The sequence below is a fragment of the Chaetura pelagica genome, unplaced genomic scaffold (genome assembly GCF_000747805.2).
Source record: "Chaetura pelagica isolate M959 unplaced genomic scaffold, ChaPel_1.0 scaffold397, whole genome shotgun sequence".
NCBI classification, from domain to species: domain Eukaryota; kingdom Metazoa; phylum Chordata; class Aves; order Apodiformes; family Apodidae; genus Chaetura; species Chaetura pelagica.
Window position 1 is genome coordinate 191,805 of NW_009953851.1, and position 20,684 is coordinate 212,488.

The 20,684-nt window shown below is 48.4% G+C and overlaps 1 protein-coding gene across 1 annotated transcript in view; it reads left to right on the forward strand.

The window, feature by feature from the left end:
- Window positions 1-2,295: 2,295 nt before the first annotated feature.
- EDC3 (enhancer of mRNA decapping 3) overlaps window positions 2,296-20,684 on the forward strand; it is a 33,314-nt gene continuing 14,925 nt past the window's right edge. The window contains exons 1-3 of the mRNA XM_010001329.1: window positions 2,296-2,493; window positions 3,655-3,968; window positions 12,609-12,944. Of these exons, the coding sequence (XP_009999631.1) occupies window positions 2,330-2,493; window positions 3,655-3,968; window positions 12,609-12,944 (814 nt within the window). The 5' untranslated portion in view covers window positions 2,296-2,329. The remainder of the gene's footprint in view (window positions 2,494-3,654; window positions 3,969-12,608; window positions 12,945-20,684) is intronic.

Here is a 20,684-nt window from a genome sequence, read left to right on the forward strand (position 1 = left end):
GAGGCCGGGCCAGGCCAGGCTAGGCCGGGCTGGGCTGGGCTGTGTGTTGTCCTGTGGGAATTAGGCCGGAGGGGCTGGGTCCTGCTGGGAACGGGCATCCCGCGTCCAGCCGTCCCGCAGGTGCAGGGTGGGTAGGGTCAGTGTGTCCCTAAACCCGTGGAACATCTCCCTGCGGGCTTGTCTGTCGAGCAGGGAGAACCCTGGCATGGCAGCATCTTGTTTCCTCCAGCAGGTGATAAAGCTGTTGGCTCATCACTTGCTAAATGTTGACTTACAGGCTCTGTTGATCCGTGTTTGAGCAAGCTGCGGGCCTGGACTGCCTCCTCAAACTTGCAGGAGTGTCAGGGATGTCAGGAGGACACGTTTGAAATAAGAGATGGGTTGTGTGATGAACCCGGAGCAGAAGGCAGGATGTTAGGCAGGAGGTTTGGGTGTCAATAAACAAATGGCCTGGCGTTTGTCACAGGTGACACAGGGATTAATGCTCTGTGGGTTCAGTTCATTCCCACTTCTGAAGGGTTTGCATGCAAAGCAACAGAGTGAGGTCCTTTCAGATGAGTTTCTTTCTGTTTAGTTTGTGAAATTCTTCACCATGAGGGTGGTGAGAGCCTGGCTCAGGTTGCCCAGGGAAGCTGTGGCTGCCCCATCCCTGGCAGTGTTGAAGGGCAGGTTGGATGGGGCTTGGAGCAACCTGGGCTGGTGGGAGGTGTCCCTGCCCATGCAGGGGGTGGGACTGGATGATCTTGAAGGTCCCTTCCAACCCAAACCAGTCTGGGATTCTGTTTATGTTTTCTTGGTGAAAGGAGGCTCTTGCTTTTGAGAAGGATCCTTGTAAGCTGGTGGTGTGTACCCAGCTGCTTCCCTTGTCTTCATAAGGAGGCAGAAAGGGAACAAAATGTGAGTTTTGGCTGTGGATGCTGGGGATGGTCTGGCTGGGATCTTATCAGCCATCATCTGGGAACCCAGACACTGTTATCAGAGATTAATGCAAATACACAGAGGCGGGAAAGTCAGGAGCCTGTTCCTGAAGAACACAGCTCAGGGACCAGATTCTTCCCTTTGAAACATCCCCTGTTTTCAGTCTCTTGAAAGTTGGGCATTGAGTTTTTTCTGGGAGCATTCACACATCCCAGTTATTTCCAAAGGGATATTTTTTCCCCCCTCTTTTATTGAGAAGCTCAGGGCAGCAAGGGCTTGAAGAGAATGAAAATGACTCTTGCAGAACTGATGTTCATCCTCCTGGGTTATCCCCTGAGCTTGCTTTTTGTGTTCCCTACAGTAAATATCAAGCTTCTCCCTCTGGCTGTTGGTTGCAGTGTAAAAGGCAGATCTTTGCAGGATTAATTCTCATTGATGAGCTTGTCAGCTCCTTCCTGCTGCCAGTGTCACCTCCCTGTCTTCCTCATGTGGAGGAAGAGAGCTTGGATCAAAAGATGTGCCCAGCTGCTTCCACCTCTGCTGATACAAGTTCAGTCAAGCATCAAAACTGCAGGAATTTTGTGGGGCTGAACATCCTAACTAAACAAAGTGCATTTCCATCCCCTCTATTCCCACAGAACTTGATGCTGGGAAGGAATGCAGCTTCCTTTATTTTTGTATCTAGTTGTGGCAGGAGGTGTTAGTGCTCCTTGCTCTGGAGGGCACAGAGGCTTTTATCCTGTGTTGGTTTCTGCTTTCCCCTCTCTATCTGTAGGGTTATTTTCTCTTCCTTTGTAACTGCTCCCTTAGAGGTATTCATGGAATCAGGGAATGGTTTGGGTTGGAAGGGGCCTTCAAGATCATCCAGATCCAACCCCCTGCATGGCAGGGACACCTCCCACCAGCCCAGGCTGCTCCAAGCCCCATCCAACCTGCCCTTCAACACTGCCAGGGGTGGGGCAGCCACAGCTTCCCTGGGCAACCTGGGCCAGGGTCTCCTTTGTGCAGAAATTAATCTTCCTACTCCTGAGTATTCCCAAAAGCTGCTCTGCCCCAGTGTCCTTATGCCAGAACTTTCAAAAGGGATGTGAGGATCATGTCCCTGTTTGAAAGGACAGGGTCAGTGTCCACAGAAACACTAAATACTCAATGTTGCTATTAAATAGTCTTCAATTCTGTGAGGAAGTGATTTCTTTACTGAACCCACATGAGCCCATCCAGGTATTTGCACACTCACCATGATCCTGGGTGTCTGCAGAGATGGGATTTCCACCCCACACCAGTAGAGAGGAGCTGGGTGAGAAACAGAGTTCTGCTTGGGGGGAGATGCAGCTCATGCTGATTCAGGTTGTCTTCTGCACCTTGTTCCAGCCAGGCCTGGGTCTCCTCACAGCCCCTGTGTGCTGGGAATATGGCTACAGATTGGCTTGGGAGCATTGTGTCCATCAACTGTGGGGAAAGCTTGGGAGTCTACCAAGGCAGAGTGTCTGCTGTGGACCAGGTCAGCCAGACCATTTCCCTGACACGTCCCTTCCACAATGGGGTCAAGTGCCTGGTGCCAGAAGTCACCTTCAGGTTAGTGCCTTTCTTTGTTGTTTTTTTTTCAGGCAAAACCTGCAGTGGTTTTGATGTTTGGGTTTGGTTTTCCTCAGAAATGAACTCATGGTCTTAAATCTGCTGCTGAGCCTCACCTGGTTGTCTTAAGAGAATTGTTTTCAGGCTCTGTGATCCTAGTGTTAGAAATAGCTCATGCCTGGAGGTTGGTTTGGTGTGGGGGTGTGTCTGGGGGTGTGTGCCACTGATTTTTAAATCAGATTGATTCCTTGAAGTCTTCTTTTTTGGATGTTGAAGAGTGGGGAAAGATGACCATGTTCTTCCAGGGGATGTGTGGAAGTTCCCATCTTAGGACATCCCAGTTGGACAACCACTTACTAAGTTGAAAACAGGAGCCCCTGATTTCTGAGTTGGTTCTTGCAATCAGTGCAAAGGGAGGGCCCTGTAACCACTTCTTTGTTCCCTTTTGGCTCCCACCCAGTGCTTTATTAGTTTCCTTTTATCCTTTTTTTCTGAGGAAACAGGAAGCACCATCCTTGTCTGAGTGTGAATTGCTCTGATCTAAAAGCAGCTTTCCACAGAAATGGATTAAAAATAATAACCAGCCTCAAGGCTGAGATTAATTCCATTAACTGGAAACTGTACAATTAATCTGTGAGATGTGTCCTGATTCCTTCCATTTTCTGCTTGACTGAGCCCTGTTGCAGCCAGGAACAGAACCTTCCAAACCAAATCCAGGTGCAGCACAGAAGTGTTGGAGGGAATTGTGTGTGAGGGTGGTGAGAGCCTGGCCCAGGTTGCCCAGGGAAGCTGTGGCTGCCCCATCCCTGGCAGTGTTGAAGGGCAGGTTGGATGGGGCTTGGAGCAGCCTGGGCTGGTGGGAGGTGTCCCTGCCCATGCAGGGAGTTGGATCTGGATGATCTTGAAAGTCCCTTCCAACCAAACCATTCTATGATTCTATTTTAGGCATTCATGCCATTTCAGTTGGATATTTTGGTGTCCCAATAAATATCCTCTGTGTTGGGAGTGTTAAAATAATTTCTTTTCCTCTTTCTATTGAAAATGACACCAGAAAAACCACACTGTGACATGCTGAGTGTTTTTTCTTCAGGTGGTGTTTATTCCCAGAGGTGCCTCAAATGCTAAAATCCTGCATGTCTGGTTTTCTTGTCCTGTTTTTAGGGCAGGTGACATTACTGAGCTGAAAATTCTGGAGATCCCAGGGCCAGGGGACAGCAGACAATGTGGGGACCTGCAACAGATGGAAATGGGCATCCCTGGGGTTGGCTGCCAAGTGGGTCCCAGTCAGAATGGCACTGGGAAGGTGTTGAAGAAGCCCATCTCCAGCAGTGCCCCACAGAACATCCCAAGGAGGACAGACATGAAGAATCAGGACATCATCATCTCTCCACAGCAGCAGTGCTCCAAGAGCTACATGGATAGACACGTGGAGACCTTGACTCAATCCAAGGGCTTCCGGCGGAGGCACAATTCCTGTGAGTATCCTTGTTGTCCTGCAGCTTTCCCACCTCAGTTACCACTGCAGCTTCTCCCCTTCTTCAGCAGAACATTTCAAGTGGTGCTGGAAACTTTTTTTGGTGTGTCTTTATACTTGTATTGTCACGTGAAGGTCTGGAGAATCATAGACTGGTTTGGGTTGGAAGGGACCTTAAAGATCATCTACATCCAACCCTCTGCATGGGCAGGGACACCTCCCACCAGCCCAGGTTGCTCCAAGCCCCATCCAACCTGCCCTTCAACACTGCCAGGGATGGGGCAGCCACAGCTTCCCTGGGCAACCTGGGCCAGGCTCTCACCACCCTCACACTCCACAATTCCCTCCTCATGTCTCACCTCAATCTCCCTCTTCCAGTTTTCATCCCTTCCCCCTTATCTTCTCCCTCCCTGCCCTTGTCCCAAGTCCCTCCCCAGCTTTCCTGGAGCCCCTTCAGGCACTGGAAGGTGCTCTAAGGTCTCCCAGGAGCCTTCTCTTCTCCAGGCTGAACACCCCAACTCTCCCAGCCTGGCTCCAGAGCAGAGCTGCTCCAGAAGGAGATGAATGGTGAGGAGAAAGACTTCACAAGCTGTGCCTTAAAGTATTGGAAGTGTAGATCTTCTAGCTGTCAGGCACTAAGTATTTTATGGTTAGGTGGTGGTGCAATCTCATCCAGAACTCCACTGAAATGTTCATACAGTTTCATTGAGTGGATTATCAAGGTATGTTCATATATGTGCCCAAAATGCCCTTAATACAGAGGTATAAAATGGGCTTCTTGGGTAGGAATTGTCAGGTGAAGTGGGCTGTGTGACCTGGTCTGCCACTCGTGGGCTTTGTGTTTATTATGAGGGCTTGTTTGTTTTGTTAATTAAGATCCATTCCGGTTCTTCCAGCTACCTTACAGAAATGTCTTCATCTGGTGGACTCAGGCTGGTTTCACTTGCATCCCCTTCAGGTAGGGGATAAGGATGGGGATGGTTTTATTTATCAATTTCAGTCCCATTTTCGAGGGTGGTGCTGTGGGAATTCAACAAGTTCCCACACTAAACCTTATCTGGATGATGGTTTTAATCTCTTGAAGTCCATTAAATGAAAATTAGTCTTTCTGAGTGTTCTGTGTGTCTCCTCTCAACAGGGTAGTCACAGAAGCTGTTCTTTTGCTCACTCAGGACAGAAATAGGGTGTTGTTACCTACTTCTAGAAAGGATTGGGATGTGAACTGCAAATCCACTTTCCTGTTGCTGAGAAATTCCAGCCTTTACTGTCAGGGTGTGTTACTTCATTTAGTTTTAGGACAGACATGACAAGGTTTAAGAAGAAAAATCCCTTCCATGTTCTCTCCCCACCCAACATCCTGCTCTGATCTCTTACCCCTTTCACTGCCAGCACGAGCTTAGAGGTTGGATTGAGGATCCGAGGGATGGTGAGTACAGGAATTTAGGAGACACCAGGGAAAGATCTGTATGCAGAGAGCAATGTCCTTGTGTTTCCTTTATCCACAACATTTCTGAGAAGTACAGCTAATGCCTGTTAACCTAAAAATCAATTAGTTCTTTCACAGTTATATTTGTTAATTAGTGGAGCTCTTCCCTGTCCCACCCTGTCTATTATTTTGCTTCACCAGCACCAAATGTTGGGAAATGTAGAGCTGAATACTGCCTGTGACAATATTTTCCTCATTTCTGCTCTCTCCTATTTGAGAGTTGCCCAATTGCTAGCCTCCATTTTCCCCTCTAGAAGGAACTGAAAACAAATGGCAATCTTAGAAAACTTTTCTATTTAAGGCCTGGAGAGCCTGAACCTGTTCCAACATCACCCTACAAGTCATCACAAATGCTCTTTGCTGTCTTGTTGAAAAGACAAATTCACAGTCTCTAATGAGGATGATGTAAAAATACAATCAGCAGCACACCTCAAAAGTCAGTCATCCCTGATTTTTATTTCTGGACCTAAAATCTTCAGGCTGTGCCAAGCTTGGGTATTGTTCTTTTTTTAATTCTCCAAGCCCCTTGGGCTTTGCTCCTCTCCAGGTCTTCATGCATCACTATGTACCCACTGTATTTCCATGACTTAATTCCTGAACCATCAGCATCCATCCAATCTGTTTCCATGACTTCATTTTTTTTTTTGCCCTTGCTTTCATGTTTAGCAAAGCAACAGAGCCAAGGTGGGCAAGGCCAATTAAATACACAGGGAGATGAAAGACTGTGGGGAAGTTCTTGGGCCTCTTGAAGTCTTCCTCCCCCACAAACAGCTGTATTATTTTCTGGAAGGCTTGTAACCCTTTTTATGTTCACATCTCTTTTTCTAAATGATTGCCCAACAGGGTTGGTGGGAGGAGGAAGGCCAGAACAATGTGGAGGTGACCTAACCATCTGAAGCCTGCCTGGTTTGGAGTGTTTTCCTTCTACCCAGCCCTAAACACTGTAGTCCTTGCTGTAGGAAGAGAGCTGTGAAGGAAGATTAATCATTTGAGGAAGATTTATCATTTCCTTAAGGTTGATTTATTATTCTTTTCTTTAATTCCCTCGTTGTTTGGGTGTGTTGCTTTGGTTGTTTTTAGAAGAAACTCCTTCAGACTTCAACACCAGCCACCTAAACATGTAGAAGAACTTCTGCTTGCCTTTCCTCTGGCTGGATGGAGTGTGGAGGAGGATTAACCTCTCTTAAAAGCTGTTTTGCCAGGACCTGGTGGGTCAGAGGGGAGCAGTGAGTGCTTCAAACCAACCCACCAACAGTTTCACATAAGCACCACAGCAGGTCAGATTTTCTTTTACAGGCCTTGAAACAAGTTGAGCAAAGTGCTTAGAAGCAGGTTATTGTTAGTTTGGATTTGGTTTAGGATAAATGAAGTAGAAAAGTCAACTCTTACCTTCCCAAATGTGTGTTTGGAGAGGAGGGAATTGATGTGTGAATCTCAGGAGGGGGACGGAACTGATCCTGGAGATGGTCAGCACAGGCATCCAGGCAGGAAGGAGCTGGGGTGTCATCCAGAATTGAAGTCACACAGGGTTTAGTTGACCTCTTCATGCCCCCTAGCGTGCCAAGTCAGGGACAAAGTTTCCCCTTTGCAATAGTTGAATGCCAGGAATCAATAAACAACAAATACCAGCACAGGTTTCCCAACAATGGCTTCTGTGCCGCGTTGGCACTGGGCTCGTTCGTGCCAGGGCTGGCAGAAAAAGCTCCCACAGGGATCTCAGCAGGCAGGCAACCAGCTTGCTGGAGACTTTACGTTTGCTTGTGGGCTATAGATGAAAGGGTTTTTTTTCCAAACAAACAAAAAAAAGCCTGGGAAGTACTGTTTATCTTTGGAGGGAGGCACTTTTCTGGCCAGCATCAGCTGCCAACTTGACCTGGAGCCATGTGCTGTTCTCCTTTACCAAGCTTCACACATACATGGGCAGGGCAGAGGAGCTGGAAGTTGCCCTCTGAAGGAGCTGGGCAGGTCTGGGTTTCTGTGGCTGCTTGGCAGAGGACTGGATCAGGCCCTGGAAGCAAATCCAGTTGGGGATTGCAGCTCTCAGGTCATGTCTGGCTCTAGTGTGTCACACTTGTGCCCTGGAAGGCAGTGGATGCTTCTCCTGGTAGCTTTCAAGAGTACTCCAGGCCCCACCTGGAGTGTCTAGTTCTGGAGTCCTCAACATAGGAAAGACATGGAGCTCCTGGAGAGAGTTCAGAAGAGGCCACAAAGTTGCTGGAGCAGCTCTGCTCTGGAGCCAGGCTGGGAGAGTTGGGGTGTTCAGCCTGGAGAAGAGAAGGCTCCAGGGAGACCTTAGAGCACCTTCCAGTGCCTGAAGGGGCTCCAGGAAAGCTGGGGAGGGACTTGGGACAAGGGCAGGGAGGGAGAGGACAAGGGGGAAGGGATTAAAACTGGAAGAGGGGAGATTGAGGTGAGACATGAGGAGGGAATTGTGGAGTGTGAGGGTGGTGAGAGCCTGGCCCAGGTTGCCCAGGGAAGCTGTGGCTGCCCCATCCCTGGCAGTGTTGAAGGGCAGGTTGGATGGGGCTTGGAGCAACCTGGGCTGGTGGGAAGTGTCCCTGCCCATGCAGGAGGTTGAATCTAGATGATCCTGAAGGTCCCTTCCAACCCAAACTAGCCTGGAACTCTATGTTGTTCTGCCTGGGTTTGCCCTTCCCTCCCCCATCCTCTTACTCTTGCTCTTTTCCCTGCACGCCATCAGCATTACCAGATACCTTGAGAGACACACCAGGTGCTCGGAGTTGTTTGGAGGCCTCTGTTCCGTGCAGGCTTTGTTAGGAGGCTGTGCTGCAGTGGGTGAAAGCCAGCAGGCTGTGTGGGTCAGCAGTATTCCAGAGCTGGCACCCCTGGCTGGGGATTAGCAGACTGCCCACCGCAGCGCCGGCGCGTCTCGTTTTGATGAGGTGCAGTCTTGGCTCCCGTTCATTGTGTCTGCAGGGGGGCCTGGGGAGCTTTCCAGCCATTGTTCTCAAAGCTTTTCTAATGCAGCTTTTTATTCCCTCAGCATTCACACACTGCTCACATCAGCTGCTCCTGTCCCCGGGATCTGCTGCGTGGCCCTGCAGCAATCCCCCCATCCTGCTTTCCAGATCAGCTGAGAGGAGCGTGTGGGGTTGTTTGTAGAAGGATCTGGCAACGAGTGTAAAAACTCTGGTTGGGTAACAGGAACACTCTGAGTTACAGAGTCACAGGGTGGTGGTGGGGGTTGGAAGAGACCTCTGAAGATCATCCAGTCCAATCCCCTGCCAGAGCAGGATCACCTCCAGTAGATCCCACAGGAACACATTCAGATGGGTTTGGAATATCTCCAGGGATGGAGACTCCACAGCCTCTCTGGGCAGCCTGGCCCAGGGCTCTGTCACTCTCACAGTGAAGAAGTTTTTCCTTATGTTTAGCTTGACCCTCCTGTGCTCCAGCTTGTGCCCATTGCCCCTTGTCCTGTCCCTGGGCACTGCTGAGAAGGGCCTGGCCCCATCCTCCTGACACCCCCTGGAGATACTGATCAGCACAGATGAGATCCCCCCTCAGCCTCCTCCTCTCCAGGCTGAACAGCCCCAGCTCTCCCAGCCTTTCCTCCCAGGGCAGATGCTCCAGTCCCCTCAGCATCTTTGTGGCCTGTGCTGGACTCTCCCAGTAGCTCCTTATCCTTCCTGAACTGGGAAGCCCAGAACTGGAGCCAGTGCTCCAGATGTAGCCTCACCAGGGCAGAGCAGAGTTGCTGTAAGTCTCAAAATTGATACAAGCAACAGGCTTGGTTGCCACTGTGTTCCATGTAGGCTGGAGCTTATACATCTGAGCCCAGGGTCCCTGGGCTGTTGCTTCAGTCCAGAGTTCATGGACATTTGGAGACCTCAGCCTGTGATGTTGGGCTGAGTTTTCATTTCTTGTGCAGCTGAAAGGAGGTTGTGGAGAGGGAAGGGCAGGTCTCTTCTCACAAGTAACAAGTGATAGGATGAGAGTAAACAGCCTCAAGTTGTACCAGGGAGGTTTAGGCTGGATAGTAGGGAAAATTTCTTCACAGATAGGGTTGTCAGGCACTTGGCACAGCTTGTCTTCTGGGATTCTCCTCACCCTCTCTCCCCAGTTGTGTTTTGTCACCAGCAGTTCATAGAATGATGAAATGCTTTGGTTGGAAAGAACCTTGGAAGGCATTTAGATCCAACCCCCCTTCATGGGCAGGGACACCTCCCACCAGACCAGTTTGCTCCAAGTCCCATCCAACCTGCCCTTGAGCACTGCCAGGGATGGGGCAGCCACAGCTTCCCTGGGCAACCTGGGCCAGTGTCTGGAAAGCTGGGAAAAATTTATTCTTCCAGTCCCTAAAGCACTTGCTAGGGATGCCTGAGCCAAACTCCTTTGAAACTGGTGTAAGTTAAGCACTCAAAACTGCTGCCATACTTAAGCAGAACAACAAACTGCTCACACTAGGAAAATAATCATTGTTGGGGGTTCTGGTTTGGGTATTTTTTATAGGGGATGATGACACTGCAGTTCTTGAAGGTCTGGGGTGTTATCTCCTACTTTTCAGGGTGTGAAGTACTAGACTGTGACATCTTGTGTGCTTTGGTATTGTAACTGGACTGTGGCCTAACTGGAGACTGAAGCTGCTGCAGGTTTTTGAGAGGGATCATTTCAGGGTGCTCAGGTCTGTTTTGTTAAGCTGCAGTGAGAGAGGAAGGAGCTGCTGGGCCTTTCAAAGAGCTCCCTTGCTGTGGGGAAAGCTCTCATGTTAGTCACTAAAGCAGTTCCCTACAAAATCCAAGTGACATGCTTTAAAAATATGGGAAAAAATATATGAGGGCAAGTCCTTACTGTCAGCACATTCCTGATGGAGAATAAAAATTAGACGTGGTGTTAAGTGGACTCACACCACAGGGTAAGATTAATTGATTTGCCAGAGTTTACCAAGCCCTTGATAAGCTTTGGAGAGCTCCAGGCAAGGCTGCCTTTATCTTCCAGTGTGCTCTGCTCCAGCCTGTGTTTATAGTGCTTCCTGTGAAGGCTTCAGGTAATCCTGAGGGTGTTGTGGAGATAAGGGCAGCAATTCAAGTTGTGTAACTGAGCTACTGCCTGACTTGGGTGTCTGAGTTCTGTTGGTGAACTTAGAATCATGGAGTTGTTTAGGTTGGAAAAGACCTTGAAGATCATCAAGTCTAACCAAACTGACACTTTGGTCTTAAGGGTGGCAAGTTCCTGTCCTGGTTCTGACATGAACCAGTGCTCCTGTAGAGGCAGCTGAGAGGAGGAAGGCCCTTTGCTTTCTAGGCAAGTGTTCCTGTCAGTGAATTGGAGGATTTCAATGACATTGGAAATGTGAGAAGTTAGAGCCCAGGTTTGTTGGAGGATTTCAGGCTTTGGAAATGTGGGAAGTTAGAGCCCAGGTTTGTTGGGCAGCTGGTGGCTGCACCATCAGTCTGACCTGAGGTTACAAACAAGCCTTTCCAGGCAGGGAGAAGGAGGGATTTGTCAGGACTAAGCTAGACTTGTCTGCACTTACAAAGCTGACAAGTACCTTTGTGGCCTTGAGGGTTGTACCTATTGCAGATCTTCTGGGGATGTTTTCTAAAGAGATGGCTTGAAATTCTCCTCTGTACACGCTTTGCAGTCATGTCTAAAGACCAAAAAATGCTGCTTTTTCATGGATGAGGCAGTTACCTAAACAGTGCACATCATTGTGGTGGCTTGATGGCAATTTTTGTGTTACCAAATGGATTCTGTCCATAAACTCACCTGTATAAATTACTTGCTGAGGTGCTTATCTTCAAGTATGAGAAATATTTGAGCAGAGCAAGCAGTTTTGGCATGGTAACTCTTACTCCATCTGTTGGAAGCTGTAGGTGATACATGTAATTGCTGGAGTTGGCCTGAAATATTTTCTAGGAATTGCAAATGAAGCAGTGGGTGGAACAAAGAGGTTAATATTGTCTGTGTTTGTACAGATGACCTGAATAACAGTCTCAGAAACAAGGGATATGAAGGGATATCATGACCTGGTGGTTGCATATGGTTATAGATCAGTCTTAGATCTCCAGCCATGAGCTGGAGAATCAGAATTCCAGAGAAATCCATGATTACTTGTGAATGGAAAGAAGTAGACTTAGACATACAGGGTGATGATTGAGTAATGAAATAGAAACAAGGGAGTGGACTTCATATCTGTACAGAAATGTGTGCCTATTGCTAGCAAGTGTGAGGAAAAAGCAGGGCTTTATATTCAGGGGGTTAAGTTCTCACTTCAAGATTGTTAATAAGCCAGATAAGAAAGAAAACTGAAATTTAGGGAAGTTCCAGAGAAGGTCTTGGGCCACATGCCTACACAAACATGAGCTCATTGTAGGAGGAAAACTCGATCAGATCATGGCTGGCTTATTAATCACTAAGGTGATGCTATCTGAAATGGGATAAAATGTGGGTAAATGCTTGTTTTGCTACTGCAGTCAAGCTTGTTTTTCTGACCTTGCTGGTGGAAAGTCCCTGAAAGCCTCTCTTCTGATGCTTCTGTTCCATTTTCTGTTAGCTTATCTTAGCATGAGTAATGCCTCAGAGGAGTTCTGCAGCTTCCTTGGGAAGTGAGTGTCCCTGGGTATCATAGAGTCACAGCCTGGTTTGGGTTGGAAAGGACCTTCAAGATCATCTAGATCTAACTTCCCTGCATGGGCAGGGACACCTCCCACCAGCCCAGGTTGCTCCAAGCCCCATCCAACCTGCCCTTCAACACTGCCAGGGATGGGGCAGCCACAGCTTCCCTGGGCAACCTGGGCCAGGCTCTCACCACCCTCACAGCCCAGAATTCCCTCCTCATGTCTTACTTCAATCTCCCTCTTCCAGTTATCATCCCTTCCCCCTTGTCCTCTCCCTCCCTGCCCTTGTCCCAAGCCCCTCCCCAGCTTTCCTGGAGCCCCTTCAGGCACTGGAAGGTGCTCTAAGGTCTCCCTGGAGCCTTCTCTTCTCCAGGCTGAACACCCCAACTCTCCCAGCCTGTCTCCAGAGCAGAGCTGCTCCAACCTTTGATCACCATCCTATCTGTTGAGTCTGGACTGCAGGCCTGAGCCCCCACCTCCTACAAAATTTGCTGAGAAAGTCCATGAAGAAACGTGGCTTTTTTTTGTTCCATTGATGACACATTTTCATCTTGCTGTTGTTGTTTTGGTTCAGGGTCATCCAGTAGCCGTCACCCCAACCAGGTCACCCCGAAGAAGAGCGGCCTGAAGAACGGGCAGATGAAGAGCAAAGACGACGAGTGCTTCGGGGATGACATTGATGAAATCCCAGACACAGATTTTGACTTCGAAGGGAACCTGGCTCTTTTTGACAAAGCAGCTGTGTTTGAGGAGATTGAAACTTATGAGAGGAAGAGTGGCACCCGTTCCCGGGGAACCCCAAACGAGAAACCAGCCCGATACCGGCACGACGAGAACATCCTGGAGTCGGAGCCCATCGTCTACAGAAGGATTGTTGTGCCCCAGAATCCTAACAAAGAATTCTGCACGGGTATGCCACCTCCCTCACTGCTGAGGGTGCAAACTCTGCTCTTCTGGGGCGCTTGTGGTGGATTGTTTCCCCCAGGGGTGTCTTGTCAGCTTCCCGTGGTAGAAGGAAGGGCATTCCTTTTGCCTAACTTTGGATCCATGTCTTGTATCTACCTACAGCTTTTATTTCCAGTATTTCCAAGGTAAAAAGATACTAAGCTAGGGCAAGAAGGTAAGTGTTTTTGCAGTTGGGACCATGCTGTTAGTTGGAGAACAAGAATGGAGACTGAATAGGAGCTGGCTGAATCCTTGCTTTGATTTTAGTACCGTGGCAAACCTGTATGGACTTGATTGCTGGTTCTTGAGAGGGAGGGATGGTCTCAGGATTCCAGGATGTGGTAGTATGGAATGATTTGTGCTTTCTTGGGAAAAGGCAGGAGATTTCCTGTGCTTCTGGTGCTTCTTGGGTAGCACTTGCATGTTTCTGCATGGTTTTGTGGAACTTTAAATTTTGGTGTGAAAGGGAGCAGTTCTGGTTCTTCCCATCTGTAATCCATAGAATCCCAGACTGGTTTAGGTTGCAAGGGACCTTGAAGATCATCCAGTTCCAACCCCCTGCATGGGCAGGGACACCTCCCACCAGCTCAGGCTGCTCCAAGCCCCATCCAACCTGCCCTTCAACACTGCCAGGGATGGGGCAGCCACAGCTTCCCTGGGCAACCTGGGCCAGGCTCTCACCACCCTCCAAACATGGACTAGGTGTCACCTAGGGCCTTTATGCTACACTTAGGTGCAAATCCCCTGTAGCTTCAGCCTAGCTGTGGCTTGATTTGCATGCTTTCTTGCAAAATGTAGGAACTGAAGCATTCCAGAAGCATTTATTTTCCACATTAGAATCAAATCAAACTTCAGCTTTTTTTGTAGAGAGACACTAAGCAGGTGGTCTGGCCCCTGAGCAGAAGTGAGATCAGGTCCTTGATCTGTTATGTTTTCTCTGTCCAGGAACTCCATCTAGGGTGTCAGACATTTCACAGGAGGAAGCTGATTTGTTTGCAATTATTTGCTGCTTTTCAGTATTAAAAGTCATATTTTTTTTAGTGGTTCTGCTTGACAGCAATAGAATAATTGTCCTTTTGTGTCATCCATCTCCCTGACCTGCTCTGCTCTTGAAGGAGATAAAAACATCTCAGGTCACATCAGGGCTTGTCCAGCTCAGTAGTGTATTTCCAAGAATACTTCAGGAAAAGTAAAGAACAGAGTAAACATGCAGTGAGACTTTCCCCTGTGTGCTTTGTCTTTCACAATTTGAAGACTTCCTGAAGGGATAGTTCAGCATCAATAGCTTTTGATGCCTTACTTAATTTAACCTATCACTTTTTAAATCTGTGCAAGCTTTCAGTGTCTCTACAGTGTGGCAAGAAGCTACACTGCCTGCCTGTGTGCTGTCTGAATAAGCACTTCTTCATTTTGCTCTGTGATTTATTGTTTGTTTTTCTTTCAATTTGCTGCTTGTCAGTTCATCTTCCAGCTGACTTGCTGAGGAGGAGACAGACCCTCATGTCTGTCTAGTCTGAAACAAAAGCCAACCTCTTGGTAGCTGCCAGTTGGAGAAGTCAGGCTAACAGAGAATCCTAGCAGTGTGGCTCCTGGGAGGAAAACTGGGAGGAAGTTGGTTGAGGGGATGAAAATGAAATGGTGTGTTGCTTGACTCCGTGGTCCTTGATTCTGGAGACCCTGGGGCTGGGCAGTGTGCTGGAGGGAGCAGCCTTAGTGTGTTCCTGGCCAGCCAGGGAGGGTGGTAAGGTGATCCCTCTCTGGAGCTGCAGGGGCTCACTAGCCTCATTAGCTACTGTTGAGTGATTAGGCTATGGAATTCTGGATTTGTTTGGAAGATAAAGCTGTTGTGTCAGGGCAGGGGAGTGAGAGCTCCAGCTCCCTGTGCTGAGCAGGGCACGTTCACCATCCTGGGAATGATAGAAGAGTCCCAGTGCTGCATCTTTCCAGCTCTTTTTTTCCCCCCACAGAGGGTGAGTGCCTTTGTGTCCAGTGAGGAAGTTTACTTTTGCTTAGGAAATGCTAATGACTGCTGAGCAAAAGCTCTTGTAAACAGTTGTGACTTGCCTGCTGTTCCTGGCAGTCAGTCCAGGGCTGAGGGACAGGGAGCGAGGCAGTGGGAGTGGGGTAATGATGGACTATCACTTGGAAAAGTATCCTGATTGCTTTGTTTAGCCCACTGAAAGGAGAGTGCTGAGCTGGAGGCAGCCTGGCTCAGAGAGCAGCAGCTGCTGAACCTAAATGAGAGTGCCAGTTAGCCCCAAAACCTTAATTTTTTAAAAATATATATCCATGGCAGGAATTATCTTTCTGCTTCTGAATTTTCCCTCCAGAGTTTTCTCTGTACCCTGAATCATAGAATCATTTTGGTTGGAAAAGAACTTTAAGATCATGAAGTCCAACCATTAACCCAACAGGTCAACCACTAAACCATGTCCCCAAAAATGAAATTGTGCCATAAACTGCAGGTGGGACAGTGGCAGCTGCAGGTGGGACACTGGCAGTTAAAGGTACAAGGTCTCATGCTGTGCTGCAGGTGAGAAGCACACCACCAAAACTTAAACACTTGATTTGTGTTCACCCCAACTAAAATCATGGCTTTTTTTTTTTTCCTCCAAAAACTCACCATGTTCAATGTGACAATTATTTTAACCTACAATCCTCTAAAAACTGAAGGGCATAAATGTTTCAAAGAACTGAACATCACAAATGAGTGAGTGAAACAAAACCTTTTCAGGGAATTTTGAAGTAAGAAATCCAACTAGAATAAAAGAAATGGAGTTGATTAAATTAACAGGGAGGAGGGGAGAAGTATGGGTTTGTTTATAACTCCCACACCAAATCTTTTCATATTTGGTGCCTTGTTTTCCATAAATCACAGAGATCCATTTAGGGCAACAGACTCAGACCAACAAACCCACTTTGCTTCTGTTGATGGTCTCCAGATAAAACGAATAATGTGTTAAAATAGGAATGATTATAGTTAAAGTACTACTCTAAACAAAAACCCAAACCATGCAGCAATCAGGTGTCAAAAGCTGACACACAGAGTTGCCCAGCAAACTGCAGGCAATGTTTTAATAGAAAAGGACATGAAGCAGAACAGCACTGAAGGGAAGCTCTGCTTGCAGAAAGCACTTCCTAGCTAGAGGAGAAGTAGGTACTTCATGATTCTTTGACCCTGGGCCAATCTTGAAGGTGGTTGTTCTGCAGAAGACTCATCTGCAGGGCTTCCAGTCTGGGCTTTTCTTACTGACTGACAGAAGTTGATCTGTGTAGGATGTGAAGCAAAGCTTGAGAAACGTTTCAGTCCACCAGGATGATTTTCTGAGAGGGAACTTTGTGTAGCCAGGCTGTCAGGTGGGTATCCTAGCATGTGTTTTAGGAGTAAGCAGGGAACAAAGATGGGATTGTTCCCAACAAAAAGAAGCTGAAGCTAATAGAGCTCAGCAGGTCTTTGATCGTGACTGAGCTGAGTCCATCCCTGGGGCTCCACAGATGAATCCCTCCCAAATATGTAATTAATCTTTACTCTTTTGGGCTGGCTGCTATTGATCTGTCTCTTTATTTAGCATGGCATGAAAGGGGAAAGTGCTTGAAAGGGGAAGTGCAACTGTTGAACAGAAATCTGCCTCCCTGGCAGAGCTGATCCTGGGCTGAGGTGTGAGCTGCCTTTCTCCACTTCCAGAGCTAAACAATTGAAGTGTGTGTTGTTGTGGCTTTGTCTCTGGTCCTTCTGTTGGCTTTCAGCCTGTGTTTTGGGATCAGGTCTCCCAGCAGCAGCTACAAAGCCAATGTTCTGCAGGTCTGTGGGAGCTCAGAGGAGGTTGCAGAAGGGTGAAGCATCTAAGTTCATCCTTGGTGCTTCCATGTAGTGTCATCTCCAGGCTGTCGAAAGGGCTCCCTGTTTCCTCTCTCCTTTGTTTAATCCCTGCTCTGCCATGAGTTTCAAGTTCATGGTGATTACCCTGGATTAAAGTCTCCCTTGCCTGGACTGTGGGCATCAAATGGAGCTGGAGTTCTCTTAAACACTTCAGCCTTCTCTTTTCCCACATGGTGCAGGTGGCTGCAGTGGGCCCAGACCCATCAGTCAGGAGGAGAGCTGTATTCCCATAGGGAAAAGGTCTGTATTTCTTTCCCTGATGGACTAGTAAGTCTTTGTCTAAAGCATCTTCCCTTCTAATTCATGCTGTTCATGTAGAAGATGTGTTCTTTGTATCTTCTGGAAAATAAGTGAGATTTTTCAAACTGTCATTGTAGAAGTGTCAAGTAAAAGCAGGATTGTGGTCAACAAACCAGACTAAGTCTCCATACTTCTCTCTGCTCCCTCTAGCCAGACTTTTAGCATGTCCTTCAATAAACCTTTTATTTTCCCCTCACAGTAAGGAGATAGTGAGAGAAAATGCACCCTGAGAAGTAAATCAATGCAGCAGGCAGGGCTGATGTGCCAGGCTCAGGCTACAAAACCGGGGGTGAGGCTGCTCTGTGAGGATGGGTTTTTTTTGCTGTGTGTGCCATGACCTTGACTGACTTTTTCTACTCTCTGTAGGTTTTAGCTCTTCAGTCTGTGTCTGGCTGCCTTACAGCATTTGTGCAGGTTGAATGTGTGAAGTGTTTCAGGCATCTTGGAGTACAGTGCAAATTAAGTTCACTTTGGCCAACTGCAAGAGAAAACAAAGTGGTCCTGGGGCAAAGTCTCTTTGTCCCTCAGATGGTTTTTATTGCTCAGCCAGAGGGAATTGTGCACTAATGCTGGGAGAGGCTGACATGGGAACGTCAGCCAGAACTCCCACAGCATTTGTCTTAATTAAAAATAATGACTAAAAAAACCGAAAGCCCTTAAGGTTGTGGGGAAAATCAGTCACGTTGGTGGGGCAAAGTGGCTGTGTTTTGCTGAGTCTGCAGGCAGGTGGCTCCAGCTTTACAGCCAGCAAAAGACAGCAAGTGATGTCCCATCTGCCTGAAGGGGGCAAGAGTTGGGCCCTTCCTGCCTGCAGCTGAGAGCATGAGCCCTGTGGGTCTGGAACCTGGAGTTGCCTGGGGTTGTTCAGCCTGGAGAAGAGAAGGTTCCAGGGAGACCTTAGAGCACCTTCCAGTGCCTGAAGGGGCTCCAGGAAAGCTGGGGAGGGACTTGGGACAAGGGCAGGGAGGGAGAGGACAAGGGGGAATGGATGAAAACTGGAAGAGGGGAGATTGAGGTGAGACATGAGGAGGAAATTCTTTGCCCTGAGGGTAGTAAAGTGCTGGAATAGTTGCCCAGGGAAGCTGTGGCTGCCCCATCCCTGGAGGTGTTCAAGGTCAGGTTGGATGAGGCCTGTGCAGCTTGTTCTAGTGAGAGGTGACCCTGCTCACATCAGGGAGGTTTGAGCCTGATGATCTTAAAGGTCCCTTCCAAACTTCATGATTCTGTGATTCTATGATCCTAATTTCTTGCTAAAGCAAAGTGCTCCTGGTGTAACTTCCAGCTTTCACAAAAGTTTTGTTCCAGCCCCATTCCTGCAGCTTGCCTGTAGTTATTCTAGCTGTTGAAATAGTCAAGAGGAAAGCTTAACACTGAGCCATTCCAGCAGCAACCTTCTCCTCCACCTGCAGGCCCTGGATTTCAGATGACAAGGCTGCTCTGGGCTTGTTTTAGCTCAGTTCTTCTGCTGGCACAGGGTGTTTGAATCCAAGCAGTACGTGTGTAACCTTGCACAGTGCAGCTCAAGCAGGGAACTTGTTCACAGTTGTGGTGCCCAGGACAAGAGTGTGCCTCCCAAACTGAGAATCCTTCATCTTTAATCATCCTTCAGCCCTACTCTGCGTGTCACCAAACTGTTTAGTCTCTCTCTGCCCCTTGCTTGCTTTTTTTTCTCTTCCAGGCAGCTGTAAAATACATTTATTTAATATTAAAAGGCCTGAGCTAATTTCTTTTATTACCTTCATTACCGAACAATAAAGAAGCACTGTCCAACCCAAACATAATTAAAGTTGGCAGGAGTTCAGTTCTGTTGCAGCAGTGTTATTGTTTGTGGGTTTACACATCACCTCCTTGATTGCTCCCTGCCAGAGTTTATTTAACTCCCTCGGCCTGGTTTTGATAAGCCAGTCTGACTGGTTGGACCTTGCGTGAGTGAGAAGAAGGGAAGTTCACTTGGCATTTAAGCCTGCTCCCTGAAAGGGAGCAATTAGGACAAAGTGTAGCACTGGCATGCTAGCTGCAAGTTCATCTCCTGCCTCCCAGTAACCCCATTTGCATTAACCCACTGGGAACTGAGTTGTGTCTAGCTGGTGGGAAATGTGGGTTTCTTGATGCTCGTAGTCTAGGGGAAGGTGTAAATGATGAAAGAGAAGTTGTTTAGTCACAGTGATTGATTCTGAGGAGAGGCAGAGCATTGGTTGGCTCTTCCAGTCTGAGGAGCTGGTGCAAAGTTTAAGCTGGGAATTTGTGGCCCTGCAGTTTGGGAGCCCCTTTGTTTCAGGTTGGCAGAGGATGCGTCCCATCCAACTGTTTGGAGAGATCCTGACCTCAGGTCACTCATCAGGCTCTACAGAGAGTCTTGGATAGATTGGATCCTTGAGCTAGTGTTCATGGTCTGAGCTTCAACAAGGCCAAGTGCTGGGCCCTGCACTTGGGCCACCACTGCTCCAAGCTTGGGGAAGTGTGGCTGGAATGTGTCTGGCAGAAAAGGACCTGGGGGTTCTCATTGACAAGAACATGAGCCAGCAGTGTGCCCAGGTGGCCAAGAAAGCCCATGGCATCCTGGCTGGTATTAGAAATGGTGTGACCAGCAGAAGCAGAGAGGTGATTGTCCCCCTGTCCTCAGCACTGGTGGGGCCACACCTGGAGTGTTGTGTCCAGTTTTGGGAACCTCAATTCAAGAGAGATCTCGAGGTGCTGGAGTGAGTACAGAGGAGGGCAAGGAAGCTGGGGAAGGGCCTGGAGAATCAATCTGATGAAGAACGTTTGAAGGAGCAGGGAATGTTTAGTTTGAGGAAGAGGAGGCTGAGGGGAGACCTCATCAGTCTCTACAACTACCTGAAAGGTCATTGTAGTCTCAGAGGTTGGTGCTGGTCTCTTCACAGGTGATTAGCAACAGAACAGGAGGGAAGGGCTTCAAGCTGCACCAGGGCAGGTTCAGACTGGACATGAGGAATGTTTTTCCCAGCAAGAGTGGTCAGACCCTGGAACAGGCTGCCCAGGGAGGTGGTGGAGTCACCATCCCTGGGTGTGTTGAAGGGTCGCGTGGATGTGGTGTTGGTGGATGTGGTTTAGGGGAGAACTTTGTAGAGTAGAGATGATGGTTGGACTCGGGGATCCCAAGGGGCTTTTCCAACCTGAATGATTCTATGATTCTATGATTCCAAGTCCTTCCTCAAGCTTGAAAAAACAAGACCTGATGAGGTAGCAAAACCAGGAGTGGGCAAGAGCGGCGCTGAGCCTTGCGTGACTCTGGAGGCTCAGGGGGTGTGAACGCAGGGCAGGTGCGTGACTGGGGTGACTGGTTTAGGATTATTAGTGGCTTATGACTCCAGATGTTCCGTGGCTGCTATCAGGAGTCTGAAATGACTTTGATAGTGGCCATGCTCACGTGTGTGCTGCCTGGCATGACAATTAGCTGAGGTAGCTTAACCAGCGCTTGGCATGCGAGGGTTGGAGCACGTTTGGGCCCCTCTGTACTGCAAGAGCTGGTGGGTTCAGGGAGGCAGGCCAGAAGGATTCAGCAGG